General features: G+C 39.1%; 1 protein-coding gene across 7 annotated transcripts in view; it reads left to right on the top strand.

Annotated features, from left to right (window-relative positions):
* Positions 1-26,681, top strand: part of DST (dystonin) — a 362,599-nt gene that overhangs the window by 264,819 nt on the left and 71,099 nt on the right. For all 7 annotated transcript variants that reach the window (XM_081828451.1, XM_081828446.1, XM_081828452.1 and 4 more), the window contains 8 exons: positions 2-497; positions 1,568-3,039; positions 18,423-18,584; positions 20,190-20,360; positions 22,919-23,085; positions 25,292-25,451; positions 25,657-25,983; positions 26,472-26,556. In XM_081828451.1, coding sequence (XP_081684577.1) covers positions 2-497; positions 1,568-3,039; positions 18,423-18,584; positions 20,190-20,360; positions 22,919-23,085; positions 25,292-25,451; positions 25,657-25,983; positions 26,472-26,556 — 3,040 coding nt within the window. The remainder of the gene's footprint in view (position 1; positions 498-1,567; positions 3,040-18,422; positions 18,585-20,189; positions 20,361-22,918; positions 23,086-25,291; positions 25,452-25,656; positions 25,984-26,471; positions 26,557-26,681) is intronic.

The raw sequence follows: 26,681 nt of genomic DNA, 5'->3' as shown, positions 1-26,681 counted from the left end.
GATTCTGCTGCAAGAATTTGACACTCGGAAGCCTCAGTATGAACAGCTAACAGCAGCCGGCCGGGGCATTTTGAGCAGACCTGGGGAACACCCCTCTTTCCACGAGGTCGTGAAAGAGCAACTGGCAGCTGTGACCCAGAAGTGGGACAGCCTCACAGGACAACTGAGCGACAGATGTGACTGGATTGGCCAAGCCATTGTTAAGAGCACACAGTACCAAAGCCTGCTGAGAAGCCTTTCTGATAAACTGAGTGACTTGGATAATCAAGTCAGCAGCAGTGCGGCTGGGAGCACACACCCCGAGGCTATGAACCAGCAGTTGGAAGCAGCCCAAAAAATGAAGCAGGAACTAGAGCAGGAAATGAAGCAGATAAAAGTGGCCCAGGCCCTCTGTGAGGATTTGTCAGCACTGGTGAAGGAAGAGTACTTGAAGGCAGAACTTAGTAGGCAACTAGAAGGCATCTTAAAATCATTTAAGGATGTTGAGCAAAAAGCAGGTTTGTTTGTCTTCTTTGAATACGTGTATCTCCCCAGAAATGGAGATCCTGCCGTGCCTCTTTCCAGGCTGTTGCCCCAAATCTAGGACCCTGAAGGGACTCTGCCTGCTCTCCCTAGCACAGAGAGTGGTTCTGTGTTCATGAGCGGATGCAGCGGGGGAGCGGGGGCGGGGGGGGGGGCCGCTACCGCCACACAAAAATGGGCAAAAGTCCGCTTAAGCATTGAAACGTCAGGTATTTCAAACTGGTCTTTAAAAGGTGTCCGTTAATGTTTTTTGTTGCGTGACTGTTTCATTGCCCCAGAGAAACAGGTGAGTACAGTGAATAAAAATGCCTCGCATCCTTTTCTCCCCTGTAGTTCCTCTGTTCTGTTCCGTTACAGAAAGCTTTTCTAGAGAAATGTGTGGAAGAGAAGCGCTGGGCCCTAGGTTCTTCTCTTGCCCCCTTGGCCCTGATTCTGTGACAGGTGCACCCGTGGGGCTCGGAGGCAGCAGGCGGGAGCTCCTGCACGCGAGGCGGGCCTGCTGGAGGACAGCACATTTGGCTACTGTGTTTGTTCTGTTTGAAAAGTAATGCTAAGTGCTTGGCAACTAGTAAATTCTCAGTTTACATATTTTTTTAATTGACTGGAATTGTTTGTTGATCGTAGCAACCATTTCAGACCTACTCCTTTATTTTGATGGGATATTGATAATATTGGCTCTGATGATGATGATTACTGTTATGATCACTTTCATGTGACGAGCATTAGGCTGAGAACTTTACATGTACTATCATTTAATTGCCACGGCAGCTTCTATTAAGTTTGCCACCCAGGCAGATGAGGCTCAGAGGTTTAATCATCCGTCCAAGGTCTAGCAGCTCCTGGGAGGTTGAGCCGGAACCTGAACCCATGCAGTTGTTCTGTGCTGCTGAATGGGGCCTTCATGATGTGTAAAAACCACACAAGTGGGCAAGTCATTTCCCTTTTAGACAGTTCTGTCCATTTATCTGATGGTTTTTGTCTTGGCTTTTCATAGACTAGATTACATTTTGATGTAAAATAAACATGTCTGTGATTTCATTTTTAGAGAATCACATTCAGCACCTTCAGTCAGCCTGTGCGAGCTCTCACCAATTTCAGCAAATGTCCCGAGATTTTCAGGTTTGGCTGGATACAAAGAAAGAAGAGCATAACCGTTCTCCCCCAATATCAGCCAAACTCGATGTCTTGGAGTCATTAATTAAAGATCAGAAAGACTTTAGTAAAACTCTGTCTGCTCAGTCTCATATTTATGAAAAAACCATTGCGGAAGGTGAAAATCTCCTACTAAAAACACAAGGGTCTGAGAAGGCAGCCTTACAGTCCCAACTTAACACAATTAAAACCAATTGGGATGGATTTAATAAGCAGGTGAAAGAACAGGAAGACAAGGTAAAAGATTCACTGGAAAAAGCCCTCAAGTATAAAGAGCATGTAGAGATTCTCCAGCCATGGATAGACAAATGTCAGAATAACCTGGGGGAAATAAAATTTTGCTTGGATCCTGCTGAAACAGAGAATGCTATGGCCAAGTTAAAGTCTCTGCAGAAGGAAATGAACCAACACTTGGGGATGGTAGAACTGCTTAACAACGCAGCCAACAGCTTGCTCAGTGTCTGTGAGGTAGATAAAGAGGTTGTCACGGATGAGAATAAATCACTGATCCAGAAAGTAGACATGGTCACTGAACAACTTCACAGTAAGAAACTCTCTCTGGAGAACATGGCCCAGAAGTTTAAGGAATTTCAAGAAGTTTCCAAAGAAGCTAAAAGGCAGCTTAAGTGTGCAAAGGAACAGCTGGATGTCCATGACTCCTTAGGACCCCAGGCCTACAGTAACAAGTACCTGACTGTGTTGCAGACCCAGCAGAAGGCACTTCAGACCATGAAGCATCAGGTAGATTTGGTCAAAGGACTTGCCCAGGACCTCGTGGTAGAAGCCTCAGACTCAAAGGGAACCTCTGATATTTTATTACAAGCAGAAACCTTAGCTCAAGAACATAGTGCACTGAATCAGCTGGTTGATGAAAGGTGTTCGTTCTTGGAAACCAAGCTTCAGGGCATTGGGCATTTCCAGAATACCATCCGAGAAATGTTTTCTCAGTTTGCAGAGTTCGATGACGAACTGGATAGCATGGCCCCAGTGGGGAGAGACGTAGAAACCTTGCAAAAGCAGAAGGAGGCAATTAAAGCCTTTCTGAAGAAACTAGAAGCTCTCATAGCCAGCAACGACAACGCTAATAAAACCTGCAAGATGATGCTGGCCATGGAAGAGACCTCGCCTGATCTCGTTGGAATCAAAAGGGACTTGGAAGCTTTAAGCAAACAATGCAACAAGTTACTGGACCGAGCTCAAGCCCGAGAAGAGCAGGTTGAAGGGACAATTGGACGTCTTGAAGAATTCTACAGCAAACTGAAGGAATTTTCTACTCTGCTTCAGAAGGCTGAAGAACATGAAGAGTCTCAAGGCCCTGTTGGTATGGAAACAGAGACAATTAACCAACAGCTTGATGTGTTCAAGGTAGGGAATTCTTCATTTTTACTGTTTTTAAAAAAAAATTTTAAGAAAATTTTTATTTCATATTTTTATTGTTTTTTACTAGAAAAATAATTTTTTATTTTTTATTATTAAAAGAAATTTAGAATTGGTACAGGAAGGAACAGTTGCCTAACCGTAGAGCCTTCTCATATGGCTGTCATGCAGCTTTTGAGCCTGGATGAGCCCATATGGGGGTAATATCCAGGCATGTGAAGATTTCCAATCCTCCTGGGGATTTGGGCCCTCAGAGGATAAGACCTGAGATAATACCAAGAGGTCAAAGGGTGCTTGAAAAGTTGTAGGTGAGCCTGAAACTAACATTGTAGGGTCTATTTCTGATGTCATTCACAATTGACATCTGAAGTGAGCAGAGCCATGTTTTAAACTCTAGGGCAGAGGCCAGTCTATAGCATAAAAAGCTTGTTCTCTTCATGTTTGTCTCCCAGCATGTTATTTAAATGGTGAATTATAGTCTTTTCCTTTTTATAGTCTTCTTATCCTTCTTAATTTAATTTCTTTTGTAAACTTTTTCTTCCAAAAGTTCATATTTTTAAAGGCAGAGTGGAGTTCCATGTCGTAATCCTGGTTTTTTAAACACAGATCTTGGGCTCATGCTCCAGAGGATTAGGAATAAAATATTTTTGATTGGACTGCAAGTTCCTCAGTGCCAGAAATGTCTGCCACTTCATAGCGTGGAGTGAGGCTTAATAAAGGGAATATTAGATAAAAATGGTGGGCCACGTTCAGTGTCACTGGATTTGACCTCATTTATGATAGTAAGGGCAGAAGTTGCATCTCCGCAATGGACAAAGACAGGTTCAACCCTGCACGGAGGGGGTCCTAACTATCAAGAATTTGGTGCATGGGATTGATACGAATCTTTGGGGTTGGCATGGGTCTTGTTCTATTCATGAGGTATGTTTTACGTTGCAGTAGGGACCGGTATGACAGTAAGTCCCACCATTTGCACATAGAGACTAAAATAAGACCAGATAAAAGTAGCATTTGCAAAACTATCAATTGTTTCCCATGAGAAATGAATATGAGTCAGACGCACTAGCAAATTCTGTGCTGTTATATTTGACATAGTATTTCCTTTGCTCATCTTTAATAACATTATTTAGGTGACTGAGTTTTGAAAAATAACTTCTTTTTCTTATTACTATTATGGTTATTTGTTGTTTATAAAAAAAATTTTTTTAAAAATGAGAGGCAAAAAAAAAAAAAATGCCTTTAAGGCCCAGTTCCTTCAGGGCTTAAAAAATCTGTGATTCTGTATAGATACTGATTTTTGAAGGTGAAGGAAGTGTTAACCTTAAAAAGTAAAACTGCCAGTTATTTTGCCAGCAAAAGTTGGGTTTATTTGAGAATTGCAGCGTGGGACAGGCAAGCTAGGGCAAAACCATAGGCAAGTCTGAACAGAAGAGAGGAACATCCTTTGATAGAGGAAAGCTAGACGCTGGGGAAGGCTGTTATAAAGAAAACGTCCATTGGAGTACACTGGGATTTGAGAGGATAGTGACTTCTCAGTGGCTGAGTTGTGACCGTCTCTTATCAGCTGGACTGTTGTGGGGGTTTAGGGAGGAGGAGGTAAGCCTCTCTTCCTCCTGTCTGCATGGCAATGACGTAGTATCCACACGCGAGCTCTGCCTCTTCCTGTTGGATGTCAGTTGAGGACTGAGTGGTCTGGCATGAGAGCTCCCCCTGCTGAACTTCCCAGCCCCATTTTAGGGAGGTTTCCCTTAATGAATTTTCACAAAGGCTGCTACCATAGTGTTGACTTTACTTCCTTAATTAGCCTGTCAGACTTTCCAGTTTCTGGTTTGTAAAATCACGATTTCACACAAGAGAATTCGCTAGTAGAAAAACAAAGTTCTGTGGCCCTGGCTGCCTCAGAGTCTTGGGGAGAGCTTGATGAGTGAGTGTCTGGGGTTTTCTGTAGAACCCCAACAAAATTTGAATGCTTAAATGACAGTAATCAAGCTGCCTTTGTCCTAGTGAAATTGAAGCATGTTCAGTGCCTTTGTGAAACTTTTTATCATTTCTCTGGATTTTCTGTGAATTTGTGTAGAAAAAAAACTACTCCAACCACTTGTAAGAAAATGGGCCAGAGTAATAATATTGGTACTGCTGCTTGTAGATGCCTCCCTCTTTGTGTTCCCAGGCATGGGTACGATGAAAAATGTGGCTCTCTATATAGAGAGTTCTTTTGAAAGTAAGAAAAAGCAAGGTAGGAGGAGCTCTCTCACCATTGCATTGAATGTGTTTTTGCAAACTCAAAAGCACTAAAGCATCATTACCATTAATGGTTACAGAGCTTGTTTTATTTGATTGTGGAGAGAAATAAAGTGGTCATTTCTTCTCAAATAAACCACTTAGCATGCTGCGTTGTCTCTTTTCTGATTACTTTGGAGGGAGTTGATTATTTTAATGAAATTTAGTAATGAAGAACATCTTGACATAACTTCAGGGTCTTGAGACCCAGTGACTAAAATAAAAGTTTCCAAGTGGACAAATCGTCTGCATTTAATATATTCCAGGACCAGAGGGGAAAAAATAACAAGAATGTTATTATGGGAAATAAAGATGGTAGCATACACAATCACTAATTCTATTTATTTGTGTGTGTATGTTCTAAAAAAAACAGTTACAACAATTAATATTTATTGAGGGCTTACTGTGTGTCAAGCATTACTGTAAACTCTGTCTTAATCCTGTTAACAGTCCTGAGACATGGATGCTATTATTATCTCCATCTTAGTGTAAGGAAGCTGAGAGCCAGGGGTTAGGTGACTTGCCCAAGGTCACACAGGTAGTAAGTGTCACAGCTTGGATGTTTTGGTAGAAATAATGCAGTGTTTTGTGTCAACTTGATGCCTCATGATGTACATCTGGTTATTTTCTCTGGGAAATTTTAAAACATCTCTGCTGTAGCCAAATTTGGGTGGCCTAAGTAACTAGCCGTTGTTCATTTCAGTCCAAAAACTAGCAATACCCACCTAATGTAAGTGTTCCATAAAACTGGCTGCTATGAGAAAAACGAGATAAATGTGTGTGGAATTGCCTTGGAAACTGGTGTGGAGATGCTGTAATGTTGATGGCGATGGGGTTGACTACCACCCCCTCTGCTGCTGACACAGAACCAAACTTGTCATTGTCTGAGTGAGTCTCTCTTGACTCAAGTGGCAAATCAGTTTGTGTACAACTCAGATCTTAATTTGTTTTTTGTTGGACATTAGTTTTAACATAGTATTTTGGGAAGATTGAAAAATTTTTTTAAGTAGAATAATCTGTATTATTAATATAATAATAATAGTCTGCTAAAAAGCTATTTTTATAATTTCTAAAAATAAAACAGAAGGAGCACTGAAGTACTGGGTCTGTTTTTATTATAGACTTTGCAATGTAATCCAGTTTGACATTATCAGGTAGCTTTAGTTTAACCTAATATCGTGGATAGAATCTTATAATAATTTTTCATAATATAAAATTCAGAGTAGGACTGAAACTTAGTAGGTATTACCCAGTTACTTGGTAGGGGGTGCCTTATATTCATTGGGAGTGGAATGGATTGTATAAATTAGGTAAAACAGACTTCTCTGCTTCCGTTTTTTTTTTTTTTTCTAAAAATTAACCTAAGAAATAGCAGTTAATATCCTTGAAAGTTCAAAATTAATTCATGTTTAAGATACCAACCCAAACATAATGATTAAAAGCAAATGCTATTTTGAACCAAATGTCCTAATTCACTGTCTGTGAAAGCTGTTCCAAGTTTTTGAAAATAGATTGGTATTACCTTTTGTGTTAGCTTAAAGTTTTTAAATTATTTGATTGTATGAGTTCTGTTTACCATATGTTTTCTGACTTCTAAATATTAGTCACTAACTAAAACGTATGAAGTGGGAGGTGTTTTCTATTAAGGTGTTTTCTGTTAAGGTGTTTTCTATTAAGATTACTAGCTTAACATTATCTTCAAATCTAAGCTACATTATTAAGTAATATTAATATTTCCACATTTTTATTTATCAAAGACACATGTAACCAGCTCTATACAAGGAACATGTCCCAGCAGTTCCTGTGATGTCATCAACAGCCAGTCAGATCTTCTGATCATCACAAAGTAATCGCTATCACCATATTGAATTGATTTAATTTCAGTGAAGATCAAAGAAACTTGATGTTTTAATGAACATATACAGTCACATCCTAGCTAAATATATACCCTTCCCGCCTCTATCTAGGCCATGGTAAAAAGGCTTGCCTCAGAACCTGTTTACTCTTTATTTCTGGCCACTCTGTTGCTGCCCCAAATTGTAATTCAGTTTGTCCCCACAAATAACGTATCACCAGTACAAAGTCTCTCTAAACTGATTTTATTTTCAAAATTGAAATAGAATTACGTAGAGCAGAAAATGTTTAGGCCAAACCAAAACCATAGACAAAGACCAGAACACCTGCCTCATACACTGTGATACATGTTCTTTGGTCCAGGTGAAGGCATTGTTTAACCCAGGTGTCTTCATGTGAATAGTGGGTGAGCTAAAATGCCAGGGATCATGGGGCTGCAGAAACCAGGCAGTTGGAGCCCTATTTGTAAATAGTATTGCTGAAATAAATCACTTTCCAAATACCTTCCTACGATATTTATGAAATGATCCTAAAACAACCTCTGTAATGTCACCATATTTTTAAAGATAAAACTGAACTGTCCACAGAATGCTTTAACATAATGGGTTTTAAGTGTGCCCATGTTGTTATATAGAGGCCCATGGTGAATTGTTCCCTTTTTTTGTTGAGAACAGGAGGAAATGAAATAAAGCTGTTGTAGAAGAGGGGGAAAAAAAAATCTTACTTACTTGATTGGATTTCTGTTAATGTGACTAGATTAGCAAGGCAGTTGCACAATATCTTCCTCTGGTATTTTTAAAAATGAAAATATGTTCACTGTAGAAACCACAATGTGATGCATGGGCCTTATGGGAAGGTCACATCATTTAATCAGCTAGTATCAATGTGGCATTTAAGAATTTAGGAGAAAGAATATCATACACGCTGGGCAAGAGAGAAGTCCCACCCAAGCAGAGACCACCACACCAAGCTACAAAGAGTTGGAGCTGATCTGCTGTGCAGTATTGTTAATGCCTCATATTCTCACTCACAAAAACTAGCAGAACATGGGTGCCCTCTTTCCTACATCAAACGCAAGGATCTACTATCCTGTAAGGGTCATCTAAAGGGAACTTGGGCAATGTGGGTTCTCTTTCTGCTTTTGCTAAGGAACGCAGTCACTCTTTATGCTGTGTGGTCCTCTCTTCTATTGCTTTATTTAAGATTGGGAATTAAAGTAGGTTGTTATGAGGGCAGTTTTAGCCAGAGATTTTATATGGGTAGGGGGATTTTTTTTCTTTTCTTTCTCTCTCTCTCTCTCTTTTTTGTTGTTGTTGTTAATGGGATAAAACTATATCACCATTTTAAAGGGATCCCCCAAAGTGCCAAACTTATAGCATCTACTGTCATTATCATAGACCTCCCTTACATAAAAGGTGATCTACGTAATTTATTAATGTGGAAAGTGGCTTAAAGGTGTGGGTGTGTCTGTGTATGTGAGAGAGAGAATTTGTTTTGTGGTTATGAAATTATACATTGGTTTCTTGTTAAGAAAATTTGACCTGTAAATGTTTTTAAATGGTTGCCTGGGTCTGTAATCATTCATTAAATAATGTCTCAGAGAGGTAAATGCTGTGATTGTAAACTGAAAAGCTTTTGGAGCTGTCCAGGAACAAGGATACCCTGAGAAAATGTCTTGCGCTTATGTATCCTGTTGCTCACTTACCTTTAATTGCTTTAATTTCAAGACTACTTTATTTCTTTTAGTAGTGTTTTAGTATGAAAAGTGTTTTCAGTTTTTTTTTTTTTTTTGGTTTTTTGTTTTCTGAAGGACGTTGAATGAGATCATTAACAGATACATTGGTTTTTGCTTGCTGGATGGCTTTAAAAAAAAACTTTAACTTTTAGAAGTTATATATGCACATGTGCATATATTTCAATTAACAGTGTTATATATAGAATCACTTTCTGTTACACCAGAGTATTTTTTATCCGCTGTCATCTGAAAACTGTATTGAAGACAGAGGAAAAATAGTATTGTAGTAACTTACAGGAAAAATAATAAGTGCCTGTTAAAACTATAACCTAACATTCACACCAAGATAAATTCCCATCAAGATCAGACAGTAAGTCTGTTAAGTGTTTCTGAACTTGTTTGCTTTTTGGTAGGTTCTCCTATCCTACTTTCTTTTGAATATAAACTATTCCTATTAAAATAAATAGCTATTGCATATTCATCTGATAAATATCCTCGAAAATCCTTTAGTTATTTATGTGAACATGTTTATTAGTTTGGAAACTAAAAACATGGGATTCTTTCAGTTTTCATTATCTAATGGTCTATCTGTTTTAGAAAGAACAGAAATTGTTGCTCTGAAGGCTTATTTTTGTATCACAGCAAAAACAAAAACAAAAACCCAACAAACCATGTATCATGTATCTCTTGTTTGACTTCTGATCAAATTTCAGTAGCTAGCTGTTGGCCCAGGAAAATACTTTTGTCAGTTTTCATGGCTAATGTTGCATTTATTCACACATTCTCCACTTACTGCACATTGAATTTCTTAGTATTACCAATCTTTCAGCCCTAAAAACTCCATGTTTCAGTTGGCAAAATTAGCCTTTAACTTTTCTATGAAATGGATTGTTGGACTTAGTGATAAGATTTTTTGAGAACTTTATTTTTCAATGACTTAATTTCACTTTAGAAATAGAAAACGAGAAAGTGGTACTATTTTGCTATTATGCAGTTAGAATTTGTGTACTTTTCCAAAATCATCTGCCTTTAGAAGACACTTTAGCTAAAGAATATCTAGTAGGCAACATAAAGTAAGTAAAGTCACATTTTGGGAACATTTAACATTATGATTTCTGTATGTATGAAATAATAGTGTTGACTATTTTTCAGAAAAACTTTGCTCATTTTATTCATTGTGTATTATGAAAATGTGAGAGGTCTAGATATAATGATTAATATTTAACAGTTTAATATATCTTTATATCTATCTTTATAAGATATGTATTATATATCTTAATTTTATTAACATTAGAGACTATAACATTTAAAGTAGGTGTGTAAATCAAATTTGTGAGGAAAAGATAAACCAGTCTAGTTTTGCTCTAAAAATGTAAGAGTTCTTTAGTTATCCAGATACACCTTTGGAGTGTGATTTTTTTTTTTTTCCCCCGAGGGTGGGGCGGGGCAGAGGGAGAGGGAGAGAGAGAATCTTAAAGAGGCTCCCTATCCAGCATGGAGCCAGATGCCGGGTTCTATCTCAAAACTCTGAGACTATGACCTGAATGGAAATCAAGAGTTGGATGCTTAACTGACTGAGCCACCCAGGCACCCCTGGAATGTGGTTTTAAGTAACAAAGATATATATACATACATGTATACATAGTTATGTGTGTATGTATATAATTGTCATAGATACCAGTATATTAATAATAGTTCATATTTTAACTTGAATCAAAATTATTAGGATTATCATTTGTAGAATTAGTTGGAATTAGCTTAATAAAACAGGAATTCAGTTATTAAATAAATGGCATATACTTAAACAGAATCACCAGAGGGCATTTTTCCATAACACTCCTTACTTCCAGACTGTGTATTTTGCCCATTTTCTCACCCGTATTCTCCACTGTACTGTAAGTTGTATAAGGACAGTGGTGCTGAATCTCCGTGCACCTGTGTTTTGCCAGTGCTTACTGTGGTGTTTGGTAGATAGTACTTTTTTTGATGAATGCTTGAATTTATGAGTGAATTATATATGTAGTTTAAAAACGCACTATCTACCTCAAATGTGAAAGTTACACATTGCTCTTCTTAGCTTTATATAAAGCCAAAAAATATTGTGATAATGATTCAAAGTTAGAGTCTAAGGTGAATTAGGGCCATTCTTTTTTTTTTTTTTTTTAGGGCCATTCTTATGAAAAGTTCTATGAGGATCTCAGGATTTTTTTTTTTTTTTTTTAAAGATTTTATTTATTTATTTGAGACAGAGAGAATGAGAGACAGAGAGCATGAGAGGGAGGAGGGTCAGAGGGAGAAGCAGACTCCCTGCCGAGCAGGGAGCCCGATGCGGGACTCGATGCGGGACTCGATCCTGGGACTCCAGGATCATGACCTGAGCCGAAGGCAGTCGCTTAACCAACTGAGCCACCCAGGCGCCCGAGGATCTCAGGATGTTTAGGGAAAAGTACTCATCCACATTGCGTGGAAACTTGAATATTAATATTGCCATGAATAAGTAGCTTTCCAGTCTTACATATCAGGATAGGGGCAGTTGGGAGTAAAACCCTTGGTCTGTCATAATCCTCAGCCTAGTGCCCAGTCTACTGTTCAAACATGGTAACTGTGTGCACTTTTTTCTTTTTCTTATTACTAGCACCTCAGAACAGCCTCTGTGCTCAAGTACCATAGGATCAAGGGCTTGTTGAAATAGTTCACTACTTGACTATGAAAATTGGGCATTGATACTCTGATACTGATAGATATTTTTATACATATTTTTCTTTATAGATGGCTATATATAGATACATATTTTTTTCTTTTCCCAACTTAATGATGGCCACATACTGAATTGCATCAAATGATTGTTGAATGGGTGTTATTACCTATAGAGTTCTGGTTAGAGATAGGTTTTTTTTTTAAGATTCAATTCTTGAGTTTATAAAAATAATTTTGGAATAATGTTTTCTCATTAAAAGTACAAAAGTTCCCTGCTACATCTTTTCTCTAAAATTACCAGAGAATGTATATAAGGTTATTTTTTTTTTTTTACTAGAACTGCCTTCTTCGGGTCAACACAGTTTTATTTATGTTCAAATGATTATTTTGTGAGATTGAGAAAAAAAATCTGCCTTTATTCGTAACTCTGCTACTCTGTTAGTGTTGCTTATTTTGTAAAATAAAGAATGGATAGATTTTATTTATTTAAATACTACTACTAATTTTTCCCGCAAAGGTTTAGGTTTGTCTTGCTGAATTTATTTTCAAACAGTGTTTTTAAAGAGTGTTCAGTATAGATAACAATCTGCAGATGTGATTTTGTTTATTAAATATCCAGAGTCACTGGCTGCCCTTGATCTTTGCCTGGGCCTTGCATTAAGTTCCAGGGACCTGTGTGGTTATTAGTAACTACTGATATTCATGTCAGCGGTGCTCAGGGCTGTGCCCACAGGAATAATTTACTCTGGAGAACAGTTAGACTTAAACTTGGGCTTTAAAAAGGAATGACTCAACACTGGACTCAAAGTGATCCGAACTTTGCATCGCAAATGCTACTGAAACAGAGTCTGCAACTGCAGCGCATGAGGTGTGGTTTGAGGGTGTGGTTTCAACTGAAGGGTAGGGACCTGTCTAGCCCTTTTCCCCTCCATTTAATATTCAAATGAGCACGGTGACGGGCGTTCACAAAAGGCTTTCTTCAGGGAGTCCCTGGTGTCAGGTTCTGCCTCTGCAAGCCCTTCAGATCACTCCCCATTTTGAACTACGTAGTTGGTGGGATTTCGGGGCTCTCTGAACCCGAGCGGCCCCTCTCCCCAGTTCCGGCACTGGGTCTGAGGTGCGCTGATGTCTCCACCAAGCTGTTGCATTGCAGCCTCCCGGCCTCGAGGTACCTCCCCCTGAAACAGCTCGCCTGCTCCCGAGAGGAGGCCAGGAGTCAAAGAAAACGATGACTGCGAAGTTAAGTCGCAGGAGGGCGTAGCAGCGAAGTGATAGAGCATAGAGCAGCCTGTCCAGAGCGCGGCTCGGCAAAGGGACAGAGCGGCTGCTGCCTGAAGAGAGAGGGCGTTGCTGGAAGGGCCCTGGCTCGGGAGGATGCCTGCCGGGGACCACACTGCCCAGAGGAGCTGGGGACAGCGCAGGACCTCCCTGCTGGAGTTCCTTCTCTGCCTCCCCCACCGGCCACCTCTGCCTCTCTCCAGCTGTAGCTGAAATGAAAGCCAAACCGCGGCCACAGTTGGTCAGTTTCAAAGGCTAGAGTAGTCTCGGTTTTCAGCTGAATGTGAATTGTGCTGCTTGTGCCTTAGAGGAAACCCGGAGCTCTTCTTTGCTGCAGTTTCCTCAGGTGGAATAAGCCTTAAGGAAGATCAGATAAGACTCTTTGGAAATGACTTTTTTTTTTTTAAGGGGAGATTATAGTACACCGTGCTTTCTAACTGTTTACTTTAAACGGTTGCTGGATTGTCCTGGCTTGGCTGTCCAAAAGTCTATTTTTTTTTTTTTCCTTTGGGTAGCCTCGAAGAAGCTTAATATGGGAAGAAAAACTGCCTTTTGAATCAAGATTATTTATAGCTACACCCAAAAAAAGTAAAAGAAGATTTTAACTTTCTTAACAGCGTTAGACAACTTATTTTTCTCTGAAGCTCTGTTTTGTGCCTTGATCTGAACAATACGTGGTCCCTGTGTTTGTCTTTTAAGTTTCTGAAGCATGGTTTATTTATAAAGGAGATGGGAGTTTTGCAAGCCATCCTTAAGTGGATTACAGTTAAACAGAGTTCTACCGATATTGACATTCAGCCTGTTAAAAATGCTGGCTCATTTGGAAATTTTAACCTGGAAATCTCAGATGCAAAATTAGACTAAAAAGGGAAATGGACTGACAATGGAATGTTTTGATTGTTTGAGCCACTGTTAAGTGTGTGTTTGTTTTGTTTTGTTTTCTGTGTTTTGGAGTGTGTGATTGGGAACTTGGGGGACTGGGGAAGGGGGAGGAAGGAGATTTCTGTTCTGTGTTCTTGATGCACTTTATTTTTTAGAATCATTTAAAAACAACCAGGTGAAAGGATAGTTGCATTTAGAGTGATGCACTGATGATGCTGATGACCTTATAAACACCTCATAGATCACGACCTGTATTATTTGAGCATATGTCTTTATGCTGAGGACACTTTATAGCTCTGGTCAGAAGTATACTTTTTTGAAAGATGCTTTACCTTCTTTCTTATTTTCTTTGACAAGAGCTGCAATATTTGTTTTAACTGTCTACAAAATGGGGAAGCCACTCAGCAGACCAGACTGTTTACGTCAGAATCCCCCATGTGTAGGGAAAGGTGAAGAAGAGGAGGACCTAAATATCGAAGACTGTTACGTCCCACAGCGGTCAATCTATGACACTGTTAGACTAAATGAACAGATAGACTCTGGTTCAAAGGGTAGCCTGTCTTCCAGGCATTTTACAGATCGGACTTTACCCTACAGTCACAGAACACTGGATGTTAGTTCTTTATGCTCTAATGGTGCCCTTGCTTCTTCCAGTGTATTTGAGCTGAGAGGTCGTGAAGCTAACAAACTAGATGAAAAGATGATCTTTGATGCGCTCAAGTTAAATAGTGATATCATTCGAACCACAGGATTACCCAAAGCCAAATCCCATGCAGAGAAGAAAGAACATAGACGGTCATGGCGAATGTTTGTCCCAGCCAATTTTATGGATTATGCAAACAAAAGTGAAAGCTCTTTTGTTGAACCTACTGATATGTCAGATGCTGTTACCAAGGCCAGCAAGTGCAGATGGGGTACTAATTCTCTAACGTCGGAGGAGGATGACTCTGGGTTATGTAGCCCTCCAGCAGAGAGGGAAGAAAAACAGGGCATTTTAACTGGAGACCAGTCACGAATTAGAAGCTTGTCTTCTGCTGAAGATATCCATATAGCAGAGCAATACAGACCATTCTTTTCTGTTTATTCCATTAGTGAACAGAAAATCCCATTGCTTTCATGTAGAAGTGCCCACCCTGATGAAAATTTCAGAATGATTTTACATGATGTTTCTCCACTAGAGGAAACAAAATGTGTCAGTGGTCAAAGGGAAATCCTTGGTGAAAATTATTGCTGGCAGAATGATTTGAAAGAAAGCACTGTTAAGTGTGATCTCTTAATTATGCCAAGAGATGGAGAAAACCAGTGTATTTCTAAGCCTGGAGACGAAGGGAAAACATATGGACCAGGAGGTTCTCAGATCACAGCACAAAGTAGGGAACTGGTGAAAGATTCTTCTGAGGTTTTACATCTCTCTCTCTCAGATCTGGAGGGAAATGATGCAGGTTGTGGTAGTACCAGTTTAGTGAAAAACGTGACACTGTTGACACCATATGATCCAGAAGAATCCAACGTAGCATCTAAAGAGGAAGTGGAGGTGCCCGTTTCTGCCCAGGAGATGGAGGTGGTCCACAGGAAGTGTTCCCCGAAATTCATACCAGTAAGAAAGCAAGCAGCTCCCCGAAAAGCAAGGGCCCAGGCAGGAATATTGGACCCAGTCTATAATGGCTTTCAGTCAGTTCAGGTAATTAACGGGAATGTGAAACTCTGCAGTGCGAGTAGTTTATAGGTCTGTTTTAAAGTGATCACTAGTGTTTCTAATAATGCTCAGATCCAGTCTTTTATTTCGGGGGTTTGCCGAGTACCCTACAAGGTTCCAGGTGTTGATAAGTTGGTCATTATAACAAATTAATTAGGGACCGTTTTTTTTAGAAGAATGAGTATGCCCTGCTGTTTAGAGTCCTGTTGATTGTGCAGGTGGTGGCCGTTTCCCTGCATTTAGAATGCTTCCCCTGGGAGTTCATGTTAACATTATTAGGCTTTCCCACAAATTGTGGTTTAAGACACTGCCACGTGAGGGGAGTTATTTTGGATTTATTAAGGTTGAACAGGCCTGGTCACGGAGGTACAAACACACAGTATTATATTGTGGTCTGCGAAGTAGTCTTCTCAAATTAAGGACATTTTAAACGTGCTGGAAATCTTCTCTCAGTAGCTCTGAATGTGGAAGTAGAGAAGTTGTGCTGTGTTTTGCAGTCGTTACAGCTCCTAACTTGTGAGCGGTGAATGAGGTAAGAAAGTAAAGGGTGCAGCCTTGTCCTAAGTAAGGGTTGTTTGTCAAGCCTGTAATTATTTTCTTCCCACTCAGATTGAAGTTCAGCTATTTTGGTATTTTTACTAAGCTCTTCTGGTAAACTTTGCCTCAGAGGTAATCTTATTTTATTTTAAGCTTTGTGCTTGTGTGTTTATGGGTTAGATCAGGGGGAAAGCCTCTCTTCCGAGGTATTTGTTACCACTGAGAGATAAGGAATTTAGACAGTATCAAAAAAGGTCCTCTTTCCAGCCTACGAAAAAATTGCTCCAGTCATCGTTACCCTTTCCTGGAGCACATGTTAAATGGCATACTAGGTTAAAAGCTTAAAAGCACCTTTTTTTAATGTAAAGGATTTTGCAGTTTATTTGTTAGAAAGCAATTAAACCCTTAGGAATATATAGAGTCTTCAGTAGTTCTCTATTTTAACCCATAGCATATTTTTTTGTAGCACTTCAGAAAATTACCACAGACTCACCCAGACCTACTTTGGTATGCAACGCTAAAATTAATTTCTTTAGATCAGAGGTGAAGGCAATTTACTAGAACATTATATTAAATTTTTTGTCCTGAACGTTATCTGAGAGGGAGAGTAGAATTTTTCCCTGGCAAGTTCCTGGAATTATGAAGTAGCAGCTTTCTTACCATTCCCCCTTCTTTTCTGTAAGTAGTAAAACATATCCATAGCTGTTAGTTCCTGGAAGTGGTAAAGAAAAGAAGTAGAATGGTAGTACCAAATTCTACTTTCACCACCTTGCTGCAACTTTATATTGACTTACTAGGTAACTTTAATACATTTTAAAAAATTATGAAAGCTAATTTTTTTTTTCTCAGTGATTTGAGTTCTTATTTCTTTGGTTATGTGTAATTGACTGTTATAATTTATAGTACTGTTATATAGAAACAATGAGCCAGTGTGGAAATTGTAAGGATTTTATGTAGAAGAAGAAACTTGGGCTTTTAGCTGAGAGGAGACTTTTAAGGGAAATGATCATTTATTTGTTTGCTATTTCTAAATTTACTCATTCATGCAATAGCACAGGACTATCTTGAGTGCCATGCCTCAGGCCAGAGTCTGAAGACTTTCTCTTGTAGCCTCTACATCTTTAAAAATTACTTCCCATAGGGTGTCTGTAATTTTTTAAGTACTATTTTGTTATTTGCCTTTTTAATGTTTTCATATATTCTGTTAATTGTTCATTTACTTGGACTATTGATATATTATATAGTGCCCTGTAGTATAATGACTCAAACCCCAAACCTTGTCTTGTCTTAATATCTAGCTGAGACTTTCCTTCCTTTGTTAAATTAATTTTCTTTATGGCATCTCTTAGGCCCTATATTTAAAACATTTGTATCTCTATGAAAGAGTTGATGTACTATCAGTATAATCCCTTTGCGGGGTTAATGTCATCCACGCCATGACGGAAATATAATTTTTCTGTACTGATACTCATCCGGCAAATAATTATGGGGTACGTATTACATGCTAGGTACTGTAGTAGCTCCAGGACATAGAACCACTATCAGGAAACGAAATTTCTGCTTTCGTGGAACTGGCATTTTACTCTAGCGCATGAGATTTTTTGCCAGTTACAGGCATTTGGGGACCGTAAATTGGATGGGACTGAGAGTCGGAGGGAGAGTTCTGGCAAATGGCTGGCAGTGAAGGCAGTGACCAGAGAGTAACCAGACTTGCTGTGCTGGCGACATGAAATGTGTGAGCACGTCCGAGGGGTGAGGGCTCTGTGCTCTTGCAAGGCTGTCGGCATCTTGATAGGCATTGAGGGGGCTGGGTGGGTAGGGACCCATTCTATTGCAGTGCCTGCCGACATCCCTTCTCTTTTCCTAGCTCTGTATTTTGGCCTTGCTGGCAAGCTATAGATTGGCCTCTTGGCTCCCCTCAGCACTTTGTTCTTGACCTTCATTTCCAATTTGAGTCTCAAACTTCAGCAGTTGCCTGCTAACAGCAGGTATCACTAGAGGAGCTCATAAAGCTCCTTGCCCAGTAAGGCTTTTCTCGGGCCCATCTTATCATTTTGCTCCTTGGCGTTTTTCGTACCTTTTCCACTAGAGTTAAATTGGAATGATAGAAAATATCTAGTTTTATGCTAATGAAGCAATAGAGAGAGGACAGATAAACTCTTTTCTTGGTTTTATAGGTAATCTGATTAAAGGTACTTAGAATATCATTCTTTAAAATTCCTGGGTGATTTTGATAATATTATAAATTTATACTTAGTTTATTCTTACAGTTATTCATAAGGTAGCTGTGACATATGATGAGATAACAAAAGTTATGTTTACCTGTAATACTGGATACCTGATAATTGAACAAATGTTTGTATTTGGTGGTGGTTAGATAATTTGTATAAATTATTGCTCTTCCAACCACAGGTATTCCAAAAGGAAGAGATTGAACCTTTGCAGGTTAAGCAGCAAGATGTAAACTGGTTAGGTCAAGGCCTTATTCAGAGTGCTGCTAAAAGCACCAGCACACAGGGTTTGGAGCATGACCTGGACGATGTCAATGCACGCTGGAAGACTCTCAACAAGAAGGTAGTTTCTCCATCCCCTTTGTTATTATTTCTGTCAATTATTTATTCTCTAGCATTTGTTGTGACAACTAATTATATTTCTAGTAGCTAAACTTCCCTACGCGTGCCTGCCTTTTTATATTGCTGTAAACTGGATGGCCCAAACTCAGATGCCTGCAGGTGGTCAGTGGGCAGCATAATGACAGAAGTGAGCTGAGTGAAATAGGACTCTGCCTGGCATTCTCTTGACTTTGAGAGAGACACAGTAGTGCCAGTGTGATGGCAGGGGGCCCATGATCCATGACCTTGTGTTGAGGGAGCACACACACCAGGGGAAGCGGCAGGCAGTGGGAGAGGGAGAAGCAGGCTCCCCGCTCAGCAGGAAGCCCAATGCGGGGCTCGATCCCAGGACCCCGGGATCATGACCTGAGCAGAAGACAGATGCTTAGCCATCTGAGCCACCCAGGTGCCCCGGAAGCTGATACCCTAGTCTACTTACTTTCAAAGGAACTGCGCATCTCACTTTTTCGGTGAAACCTAATTTTCAAATGTTGGCAACTAATTTACACCGTATAATAGGTCACCCTGTGCAGGTGAAAGCAACTGTGTCTCTTTGTCAGCCTTGGACTAAAGGTTTTACCACCCTCGCTATAGACTCTTAACTCTAAATATTTTACTTACGAGATGTAGATCCCACCTCTTTCTAAATGTCCATGAGGGAAAACCCTGGAGAATAATTCTCTGATACCTTAAGGAGATAATGCTGAAACACAATGGCAGCCCTTCACATGATGTAAATGATCAGAACATTGTTATGGGATGGCAGTGCTCATCTGGTGGTGGTGGTTTTTGTTCTCGTAGTTTTCTCTGCTTTGAAATCTTAAGCAATTGTTGCCAGATCTCAAAAGTACATTTATCATTCTTTAAAGTCTGATTTGTATTGTAGTGCCCTTCAAACACAGCTGGAATATAGTGTCAGGTGTAAATGTATTATATGGTACTTGAAATATCTTGCCAACTACTTTTTCAGTCCTGAAGAAAAAGATCTGTGAGAAGGGCAATAGGATATCTCTCTGTAGAACACAGAGACTCCATTTACTAGAATACAAAGGCCCTGGTTTGTCAAAAAAGGACTCTAGGACTTGGAGCTAGCAGAATTTAATCGGATACTTTACAGGTATTTTGCTTAGCAAAATATAAATCTGTTTCTCTCTACTATAGTAGTTTTTTTTTTTTAGCTTAGTCTTAAAATATTCATCAGTAGGAAATAAAAAATGAATCAAAAGGATACTGATAAAAATGAATTAGGCATTGTTTCAGTAACCTTATAATACTTGAATTATTCATGGCTAACCATAAATGTATTTGGTATTTCCAAAATCTCAACGATTTCATCTTTTACATTACTGTTTGGGATGGAAACCTTTTCTTCTTGGCTTGATTGCTAGCCTTTGACTCTTTTCCACCACAGTCCTGCCCATTGTCAATGCTTTGGGCGGATTTTAAGTGAAAAGGAAAAGAAAATTTGTGCCCAGATGGGAAGATGAGCGTGAAAAGTAGTGGCTGGTGGGCAAATTTCACTTTTTAGGAAACAAGTAAACAAGTTGATGCAACTGCAACTTTGCAGGTGGCTCAGCGAGCAGCCCAGCTGCAGGAGGCCCTGCTGCACTGTGGGCGGTTCCAGGATGCCCTGGAGTCCCTGCTCAGCTGGATGGTGGACACCGAGGAGCTGATGGCCAATCAGAAGCCCCCGTCAGCCGAGTTCAAAGTGGTGAAGGCCCAGATACAAGAGCAGAAGGTAAGTCAGCGATACTTTTGTGTTGTGTTTCATGTCAAACCGTAATGAGAGTAAAAATTTTCCTCGTGACTCTCTTTGTATTAACAGAATATTCTAGTTGACTGGTTATTGATGCTCTAGACGTTATTTTTCAGTCATTCAACAAGCATTTACTGAACATCTGCCAGGGGTCCGACATTGTTTCAGGTGCTGGAGATAGTCACTAAATAGAAAAGATGAATGTTCCTTATTGACTTTAAGGTTTAGTGGGCAGGGAGGAAGAGGGGGAGACAGTAGAAGTAAGTAAATTGTGATAAGTTATCAAGTGATAAATAAAGAAGAATTAGGAAGTGCCAGAGAAAGGAAGGAGGACAGGAAGTGCTGGGGTGGAGTTGTGTGTGTGTGTGTGTGTGTGTGTGCAGTTTCCAATAGGGTAGTCAAGGAAAACCTCACTCACTGAAAAGGTGACTTTGGCAGAAATACCATTCCATTATATGTTAGATCGATCTATATGAAATTGGCTTTTTTTTAAAAGTATAGTTGACACACAAAGTTACATAAGTTTCAGGTGTACAATATAGTGTGATTCAACAATCTCTATGTTATGCCACGTTCCCTACAAGCGTGACTGCTATCGGTCACCATACGACGCCTTACAGCACCATCGACTATATTCCCTATGCTGTGCCTTTCATCCCTGTGACTCACTCATTCCCTGACTGGAGGCCTGTATTTCTCACTCCTTATTTATAGGTTAAATACAGGCGGTTTCTTGTGGCTCAGCCTGTGCTGAAGAAGCAAATATTTGATTTGTATATGCTAAGGAATATGCTGTTGTGTCTTTTGACACTACTAATACAAGACCAAGTAGGAAAGAAAGACCCACTTGTTAGAGGGATGATAACATAGAAAAAAAATTTTGTGCTCCTGATGGCGGTGGTCAGTTAGGAAGCATTTAGTGACATTTTCAGACAATTTGTCAGCCATGACTTGAAATGGCATATGGGAGGGGCCTAGCACACAGCACGTTGGTAAGATTTTTCCTGTGTGGAACTTTAAAAAGAAGGGAATGGATCAAGAGGTTTAATTTAGTTTTGACATTCAGTACTCTCTCTAAAAATTCTTTGAAGACTCTAGGGTATTGGGAATTAACCTGTGAGAAACAGATTTAGAGATAAGGATTATAGAAATATAACAGGAAACACATTGCATTTGCATAATTTTTAAATAATATATACGTAATATATAATATGTAACAAAGTAATGTATATTTAATAAGTATAATATAATATATATAATAATATAACTGCTACCGTTCAGTATTGAATTTAGACCTTTGTTATTCTCCCAAAGTCAATGACCTATGTTTAGCCAACAGAACGTATTTGTTGGTTTTGCTTTCTTAATTGCTAGAGGCTTTGCTATTAAAGTTTATCAGAAGTAATCCATTTAATTAGTTCTCTTTACTGCCTAAATCACCTGTTGTACCTTGATTTTACAATGAGTGTAACCTGTATCAAGAGAGTTGGCATGTCTTCCCCTTCTTTTTAAACATGTTCCTCTTACCACCTGATTTGGTGGTCCCAAAATGAAAGTGAAGGATACTCTTTTAGCTTCTTACCTCGAGGTAACTGCATTTCTTTAATCCTTAACTATCAGTCAGGATCAGATTAAGGAAGCAGTGAAGAAGTATTTAGCATTTCATATACCTGTGCCTTCCTCTCTGTTATTAACATAGTCCCTGTGCTTAGCACTTACTCATGAAAGAATCGTTTTGATTAGATTAGAGCAAGGTAATCCTGAGTTCTGGCTACTGTCAAACATTCCATCCAAGGCTTTTTTGAAATATTTGCTTAGAATTAAATTGGATTTTTTTTCTGCTGCTAAATCCTGAAATGCTAGTCTTATTTAGCCAGCTTTGGGGATTTCTGACTTATTCCACCCTCCCTCTGTTCCTTTTGGAGATGATATTCTGAGGCTCTTTTTGAGTTTCCAGCCTCATGAAGGATTTTAGGAAGTAGTTCCACCTAGTAAAGAGAGGCAGGGGCCTCGAGTTTGAGCCTCACTAGCTTGTGAACTTGGTCTGAGTCTCAGCTCCCCTGTCTATAATGGTTTGTTTAACATGGGGAAAGGTGTTGAGAACAGTAATGATTTATAATAATCTTGTCTCAGTAGGACAGGTGATCATTGAAGGTTTAGGGGGTTACCATTTCGTTACAATAAAGGGGATTTTGTACTTCCAGTACAGTGCAGTTATCCTTCAGCGGCACCTTCCACCCCATTATTTTATATTAAAAAAATTAATAATGAATGGGCTTAATGGCCTTATCAATATTAGTTTTATCTGCTATGAAAAGCCCCAATCACAGTGTCTGACACAATAGCAATGAATCACTAAACAAAATGAGTTATTTTTAAAATCCTACTTCTTTTTTATGTGAATCCATACAAAATACGTATTTTTTGTCATGTATGAAAAGTACTTAGACTGCGTTTTCCATTAGTTAACACAATTATTCCTCTACTCCCCCCCCCCGCCCCACCCCTTTTGCTTTCGGTATTGAATGTTCTGTCTCAAGCTTCTCCAAAGATTGTTGGACGACCGCAGATCCACTGTGGACGTCATCAAACGAGAAGGAGAAAAAATTGCTGCAGCAGCAGAACCTGCGGATAAAGTGAAGATTTTGAAACAGCTGAGTCTCTTGGATAGTAGATGGGAGGCATTGCTTAATGAAGCTGAAACGAGGTAACTTAGATACTTCCAGCAGCAAAGGCTTTCCTGCTGAATGTTTGCATTTTGATAATGCTTTTCTTCAAACCGTCATTTTCCTATGTTTACCATGTACGTGAACAGGGAGCAGGGGCCGTGGGGCCTCTCTCTTCGTTCCTCTAATGGTAATGTCTTGGAGTCACCAAATAATTTCAGCTCTTTATTTTAAGAAAAATGATTCCCTCAGGAGTAATTTATTTATGACATAGTAACTGCCCGCCTGCTGTGCATCAGGCACAGAGCAAGGCCTTGGGTCATAGAGGTGAGCTGGACAGATCGTCTTGGTCCTCAGGGTACAGTCTAGTAGAGTTTTATAGCCATTGGAAAGTAAAGACAAATGTGAGGTTTCAGAGCAAAAACGTAGGGTGTTGTGGAAGCGTATAAAGGAAAAACCGAGTCTGGGGGGAGGGAAATGACAGTTAAGCTGTGTTTTAAAGGAGTAGGAGTTAGCTAAGAAACGAAGTAGATGGAAGGGTGCTGTGGTGTTTGTGAAGGCTAAGAGGTCTGGAGCATGGTCTGCAGGGCATGCAGTCAAACTGTTTTTTAATTACATTTTTTCATTCTCCATGTTGGCATCACATTGACCAGTGTTGAGTAGTAGCTACACTGAAGTGTCACCATAGCCACATAGACTGGTTGAGTTGAAAATAGATGAACCACTGAACAGAATGATTATTTCCATAAATTGCTACCTTCTTTGGAACTACAATGGTGAAGAGAAGGATTTGTCTAATCTTGAATATCGGAATAGAATTAATTATAGTTGTAGGACCATAGAGTAAGATGCTCCTAAGGAGGCTAAAAGCTCCATGACCTTTAGTATGTGTCAGGAGATTATTCCTTCTGTGTAATGCCTAGGACATTGTGCCCTGGCTGCCGTGGGACATACTCTAGGTACTTTGTAAAAAATAAATGAATGAATGTCTAGATCCCTGCTTTACTACCACAATGGCTTTCTTGTCCTAAACCTTCCTCGCAATGGTATTAAGTGGAAGGGTAGTGGTCATATTATGATTCCTACACAGTTTAATAAAGTCACACACAATTTAAATCAAGGTAAACTAAACTTAGTGGCAAAATAATTTATTTTCACGATTCTAGATGATTGGATGTTTGAATGTAGTAATAATTCAGAAGTCAAAAATATTATTGTCATTTTATTCATTTTTTAAACATCAAATGTATTTCATCTGAAAGTTTTAAGACCTATAGGAATATGTAGTTTGTGATAAAATGATACAGAAATTGTATTCACTAGCATGTGCCAATTTTCTAGAATTCCTTTGGTGTCCATAGAAAGTGAATTTCTTAAATCATGTGACTCCTTAAGAATCAAACATGATAAAAAGTTATGACAGCAACTCTTGGTCCCAGGATTTGATACTGAGTCAGGTTCTCAGTATAGAAAGCGGCCCAATCTCTTGCCCTAGGCGAAAACTGACCCCAAGGGAAGTAGGTTTTCACTTTCACGGTACCTTTTTTAACTGAGGAAGCAATGGGTTTTCTAGAAGCATTTCAAATTATATAAGTGTATTTCAAACAAGTAAAAGTCTGAAGAATATTTTTCTTCTTTCATGATATTTTAATCCGTAAATATTAACTGTTCCTTTTGGGAAATATACCTGACACTGTACTTGGGGTGAGGGGGGTGTAGAGAAGATACCTGGCACACAGCGTTAGTAGGAATCCCTATTCAGTCCATGGGGGGTAGCTATAGGAGGTCTTCAAAATTTGAATCCAATTTTGACCAGTTGATTAAGGCAATTGCAGTAGCTGGTGCTCTGATAGAAGTTAATTAATATATAAAACACTTAGAACAGGGCTTGATGCAGATTATGTGTTCAATAAATTGTTATTTTTATTGTCATTATTATTGCTGCTATTGTTACTATAACATTTGGTATTACTATTACCCGGCTATTATTATTGTAAGTATTATAACCAAATTTCTCAAGAGTTTCGTAAGATTTAGGTACTTGGGATTGGTCTGTGGTTCACTTTTAATTTTATTTAGTGAGAGAACTATTTTAGCATGTCCTTTAAATGTGAGAGATCTTAACTTTAACCTTCTAGATGTTTTCCACAAAAACGATTTCGAATGCAAGAGCATGAGTAAAGATTTTTGTTGAATATTTCACACATTCTTCGTCCCTAACTGGCATCTGTCTTGGCACTTGTATAGGAATCGTCAGTTGGAAGGTATTTCGGTGGTAGCACAGCAATTTCATGAAGCCCTAGAACCATTGAATGAGTGGCTTACAACCATAGAAAAGAGGCTGGCGAATTGCGAGCCCATAGGAACCCAGGCGTCTAAACTTGAGGAACAAATTGCACAGCACAAAGTAAGATACCCATTGCTCATTAGCAAGGTTCAGTTTTCCATCTCCTCTGTGGTATTATGTCATAAATTTGAGTTACATACTGTTGTGTTATGCATGATTGCAAACAGCCCATTTCAAATGTCATTCTTCCGTTCTGTTTATGTTTTCATTTTTATTTGTCCATCCTTTTTGTTTCTCTCTTTTTTTTTTTTAAACTTTATTTTAGGCCTTAGAAGATGACATCATCCATCACAATAAACATTTACACCAGGCTGTTAGCACTGGCCAGTCCTTAAAGGTTTTGAGCTCCAGGGAGGATAAAGATATGGTGCAAAATAAATTAGACTCCTCTCAAGTGTGGTACATTGAGATTCAAGAGAAAAGTCACAGCAGGTCTGAACTCCTCCAGCAGGCCTTATGTAATGCTAAGATTTTTGGGGAAGATGAAGTTGAGCTGATGAATTGGCTGAATGAAGTGCATGACAAACTGAGCAAGCTCTCAGTCCAGGATTACAGCACTGAGGGGCTTTGGAAGCAGCAGTCTGAACTTCGGGTATTTTTATTTATGTTATTTTTTTCATTTCAGTTGTCATTGTTTTCTCAGTCTTCCTTATTTCTGTATTATTTTATGTTCTTATGATTTAGGTGAATTGCTATACTCAAAAAAGACTTTGCCTGTGTATACAGATTACTTCTGATGAAGTCACTTTCGGAAAAGATTGTGTTTATTCAATAGCCAGATTTTTCACTGTTCCTTTGTTGTTTTAGGGTTGTATACAAAGACCCATAATTAACTAGTAGTCCAATATCTTCACATAGGCCATTTTCTGAAAAGGAGACTGTGTGAATTAGGGTAGCTGAACATGAGACATGGGCCAGGATGGCTTAAAGAGGAGGGGGAGACAGGGGAACAGGAATGACTAGTTGAAAATGGGAGGTGTTTACTTAAATCTCTATGAAACACAGAGTTCTCTAAGATTAACCAAAGCTAATTGTTATTTAAATTTTTTCCCCCACATAAAAATGGTACCTGTGTTTTAGGTTCTGCAAGAGGACATCCTACTCAGAAAACAAAATGTAGATCAGGCATTACTAAATGGTTTAGAACTACTAAAGCAAACAACAGGTGAGAATCTTTCAAATCAACTCATCATGCAGTTAGCATTTTTGCATTGCTTTCTAAGTATCTTAGGGAGAGGGGGAAAAACAAAATACTTTATAATTTTGGGGCCACTCCAAGACTTCATTCTG

The sequence above is a fragment of the Leptonychotes weddellii genome, chromosome 8, assembly GCF_054177405.1.
Source record: "Leptonychotes weddellii isolate Sample4059 chromosome 8, ASM5417740v2, whole genome shotgun sequence".
Taxonomy (NCBI): domain Eukaryota; kingdom Metazoa; phylum Chordata; class Mammalia; order Carnivora; family Phocidae; genus Leptonychotes; species Leptonychotes weddellii.
Note: the sequence above shows the minus strand (reverse complement) of the source record. Positions and strands in the feature narration are given on the sequence as shown.